The 4,579-nt window shown below is 30.0% G+C and overlaps 1 protein-coding gene across 1 annotated transcript; it reads left to right on the top strand.

The window, feature by feature from the left end:
• The first annotated feature begins 1,124 nt into the window (after positions 1-1,124).
• Positions 1,125-4,298, top strand: LOC134686397 (serine protease inhibitor Cvsi-2-like). The gene is made up of 3 exons (XM_063546068.1): positions 1,125-1,235; positions 2,375-2,491; positions 4,181-4,298. Exons 1-3 carry the CDS (start codon positions 1,199-1,201, stop codon positions 4,270-4,272), a joined length of 246 nt encoding a protein of 81 aa, XP_063402138.1. The 5' UTR covers positions 1,125-1,198; the 3' UTR covers positions 4,273-4,298.
• Positions 4,299-4,579: the final 281 nt, after the last annotated feature.

The raw sequence follows: 4,579 nt of genomic DNA on the forward strand, positions 1-4,579 counted from the left end.
CAGAATAGCAAGCCACCATTATTAAAAACGAAAATGCACACACTAAAGCAGAGCATGAACAACACATTGTTCGGAGAGCCTTAATTAGTTCTTGAAAGAAATGTAGTACCATAAACACAGGCAAATTAACATCCGACCCCCACCCCCACCCCCCTTTCCCCTTTGTTTGACCTATCTAAAGCAGAAATCTGTTTGTAAAGCACACAATAAAACAAAATTTCACAGTCCAAATATACTACTTATTTGAGAAAAAAGACTGATTTCTATTCACAAAATTAAGAACCTCTGAATATGAACATATTCTATAATGTTAAAGATTTTTATGAAATAATATGCACGATGATTATGTGATATTTTTAATGGTAACTGAAAAAGAAAAATAATTGATTTTAACAACCTAAACATTTCTAATAGCTATATTAAAATAAGCTTTTTTTTTTTATTATTTGTTAGAAAAAGGAGAAGAAGAGAATACGTTAATGTTCTATAGATTAACAAGAGTCTAAATAATATGAAACATGTACTATATATTTAGACTCGTTTCTGTATTCTACATAACGTTCGGAGTAAATCCGTGTTTGCAAAGGTAAATAAATTAAACGTTATAACTTATAGTAAATTAGCATATTAAAAAACGCATAGTCCTACTTACATATTAGAACGACTATACTGAGTATAACAACCTTCATTTTGTATTAGATATTCAACTTTCTGCTTATTATTATCTCTTGAAAGGTCACCAAACGTTCAAATCAGATATTTCTTGTTTGATGCACATTTGATTTCAGGAATTTCGTTAATAAAATTAATAAATTTAAACCTTTATCAACTTTTACCATGCATAAAACAGATTGATTATGATGTTAAATTAGCTGTGCCTGTCATGTTCTCTTTGATATGTTAAAAGTCGAAATAAGACATGTTAAGAAAGTCGGTAAGATCAATAAATTTCACAAATAATTGCGATGTGAAACCGTAGTGCAGAAACACTATTGATAAATGCGCATGAATAATTGAATACTGGACAAAACAAGTTCAAAATATAGTATCACAAAGAGCGTGTTTTAACATTCTCAGTACACCTATTAATAGTCTTAATTCTTATCAGTAATGTATTGACCCTAGTCCGACAATAATTATTATGATATAAAAATGAAAACCTCAAGATGATGCTCATTACTAACCAAACAGCAAGAAAATGAAGGTCGTTCTGTGTTTCGCATTAGTTTTCCTTGGTACGTAATTATTTAATTGTAACTAAAGGCAGACATTAACTTCACATAAGCTTTGATAAATCTTATGAAATAAGCCATGTGTAGTGGTATACCACCGTCCCGAACAAGGGGTCTATAATAATACACATCTCCGTCCGTCTATATGAATAATAAAAAAAAAATTATCCAAATATTTTGAAATTTACATAGTGTCAATAACTATAACAAATACAGGGCAAATTTTATTTTGACTGTGTTTGACTATTCAAGATAGTTATCTTACAGTGGTTTTGTTTCAGAATGATAATAATGTTTCCACTGTAAACATACATTACGGATTTTAGATTAATTTGATACTTGCCAACTTCATTTGTGACAGTGTTTGAATTCACCGTACAAGAGTACACTCCCTTACTATCTTTAAACATTTGTGTTATTTCTGTATTCCACCTAAGATACTTCTTGTAAGAACCGTTTTAATTTAAACACAATGTTGTGAGCACAATTACGTTCGATTTTGACAGTTTTAGCCTTTAATATTTAGGACGATACCGCTTATAAATTCTGAAAATAATTTTGTTTTGGGTTCCCAGATAATGGAAAAAGTACCGCTGCATGGAAACAATCTTTTTAAAATTCTATATAAATGTCACGGTTTTGTTTTACCTTGTCTGTTCAAGGTTGAATATGATAGAACTTTGTTCTACGAAAACGTTAAATATATTATAGTTTAAGAATAAATGTTTTTAACAAGTTTGAACTCTTTACATGGTTTGTTGAACAGGTACCATTCGGTCAGTTTCCGATGTCGGAAATGATTACGTTCACCAATAAATAGTAAAATCATTATTTGGAATCAGTATCTAATAATTCACTTGTCAGGAAACCGTAGAATGTAAAGAAAATAAACAGAATTTGACTTTACCTGACTTCATATTTGCTTATACAACGCTTTATCCGAAGATGACACAATGGTGATAACATTAAATATAATATTACTTAGGTTGAACTATTTGATTTATCTACTAAACTGTAGGATATGTAAAACTAAATTAATTAGTTTTTTATCCAACAATATCTTTTGGGAAATCAAATTTGTATTTAAGACAAAACATTTTTTTTAGAATTTAGCAATAAATTATTTCCTCTTCATTTTATAGTTACAGTTTACGCAGAGAATTGTAAACAAGCCACAGACTGCTCTCTGACACAATGTTCTCAAGGATCATTGGCATGTATTGATCACAGATGTACATGTGCAACCAACACCGGCAACGGTAAGATCTAAGAATATGTTTTATTCATTTGTAATGCTATTCTTTATTCTTCATTTACAAATGAAGATAGTCTCGCATTTCTAAGGAATAAATAAAAGAATATCAATTTAAAGTGGCACAATACAAAGATTTAATACCTCAAATTCCTCTGTTTTCAAATGCTTTAACTTTCTTTATAATGCTTGAAAATTTATGAAAGTTGTATTTATGTATCGCTTACAGATTACTCTTTCAAAATAATGCAATGTTAGTATTTTTAAACAATTATGTAATCAATTATAATGTTAACTGTGTCTACGAAATTTTACAAGAAATTTCCGCTTTCAATTGAAATTAGATTCTTCGTGGATTGTATTGTATGTTGTTCCTAGAGCCATTATCTACAACAGGGTGTCTCAGATTTTGGATAGAAAGTAAAGATCACATTTTACACCTTATCAAACATTATCTACTTGTATGTGATAAGGATGTTTACCCTTATTACAAATACTAGTATGTGAAAGAATGGAACACGAAAGAGATAATTTGAGACACCCTTGTGTAGCTCCTGTTGTGTTGATTGAGATTTCGTTAAAATTTCCTGTATAGTTATAGAGATAAGTGAACTAAATTCATTCAAGTTAACTGACCGCGATTTTGTCATTAAATGCATAATAATTGATTACATAATGATTGCAAAACAAAAATACTGCATTGAATTCATTTTACAGATTAAACTTTTATCTATTTGTATATATCTCTTTCATTAATTGTTTTTAACTGTGCATTTGTATTCAGATATCGCAGATCAAATTTATTCGTTCATTGTGTAATCATACGTTTTTTGATTGAGTTAAGTCTGCCAATTGATATTTTATCGTATGTTTTTATATGTTGTGATGTTATGCTATTGTTTCAGAAAAGGGAGAAGGTTTGGGCCCATTAAAACGTTTAATCCCGCTGCAAATGTTTGCACCTGTCCTAAGTCAGGAATCTGATGTACAGTAGTTGTCGTTTGTTTATGTAATATATTTGTGTTTCTCGTTTCTCGTTTTGTTTATATAGATTAGACCGTTGGTTTTCCCGTTTGAATGGTTTTACACTAGTAATTTTGGGGCCCTTTATAGCTTGTTGTTCGGTGTGAGCCAAGGCTCCGTGTTGAAGGCCGTACTTTAACCTATAATGGTTTAATTTTTAAATTGTTATTTGGATGGAGAGTTGTCTCATTGGCACTCACACCACATCTTCCTAAACCAATAAATAGAAAGTAAGAGCATTTTAAAGGTTGAAGATTGGAAGTAAAATAATCTGTGTATTGTGCTACGGTACCTTAATATGTATGCGGCAGTTACTCTATAATAGATTCTTCTATAATTAAAGAATATAAAAATACTTATAAAAAAATCTGTAATAAAAAAACAACTATATTGGTTTATTAGAAAATTAATAACATATCAAAATAGATTGTTGTAATGTAGAACAATTAAGTGAAATATTGTAAACCAATACAGGACTTTGTCTATGATTCTTCACTCTAATGACTATATTATTAATTTGAATATTTGATATTTAATTCATATTCTCAATTATAGATATCTCAGTTACAGATGAAATTTCACTTATTATATACTCTAGGTTTTTTTTAACAGTTAGAAGACCTATTTGCTTATAAAAATGGTATTAGTTACATGAAATATCTTCTTCTTCTAGCTTGTACAACACGTGATGACTGTCACCAACATTGTCAAAAGCATGGAGGACAAGCACATTGTGTCGATGGCAGTTGTAGGTGCCAACACTGAAGAGTTTAAATAAACATTCGATCTTTTTTTTATAGTTGTTTTATGCAATGCTAATATATATGTATGTTATGTTCCATTTGTTACAGTAATATCTCTTGGAATTTGAAAAACACGTTTGCATTACCTTCTAATGCACTCGTTATTATGTTGACTACTATGGAATATACCTGACACAGATAACCACCACTATGTTCCACTCGCCCAATAATCGAGTTCTAATCTTACCCACCATTCCTCGTTTTTTGAAATTTGGTGATATGACTTTTACTGATGCCTCTGCTGGTAAAATATTAGTCCCCGAGGGTAT

The sequence above is a fragment of the Mytilus trossulus genome, chromosome 10 (assembly GCF_036588685.1).
Source record: "Mytilus trossulus isolate FHL-02 chromosome 10, PNRI_Mtr1.1.1.hap1, whole genome shotgun sequence".
In the NCBI taxonomy this organism is placed as follows: Eukaryota; Metazoa; Mollusca; class Bivalvia; order Mytilida; family Mytilidae; genus Mytilus; species Mytilus trossulus.

What these genes read in the sequence shown, in the direction of transcription:
- LOC134686397 (XM_063546068.1), top strand. Translation starts at nt 1,199, where the DNA reads ATGAAGGTCGTTCTGTGTTTCGCATTAGTTTTCCTTG. An exon ending in TTTCGCATTAGTTTTCCTTG is followed by an intron (nt 1,236 to 2,374) that starts GTACGTAATTAT and finishes TTCATTTTATAG; the next exon opens with TTACAGTTTACGCAGAGAAT. An exon ending in TGCAACCAACACCGGCAACG is followed by an intron (nt 2,492 to 4,180) that starts GTAAGATCTAAG and finishes TTCTTCTTCTAG; the next exon opens with CTTGTACAACACGTGATGAC.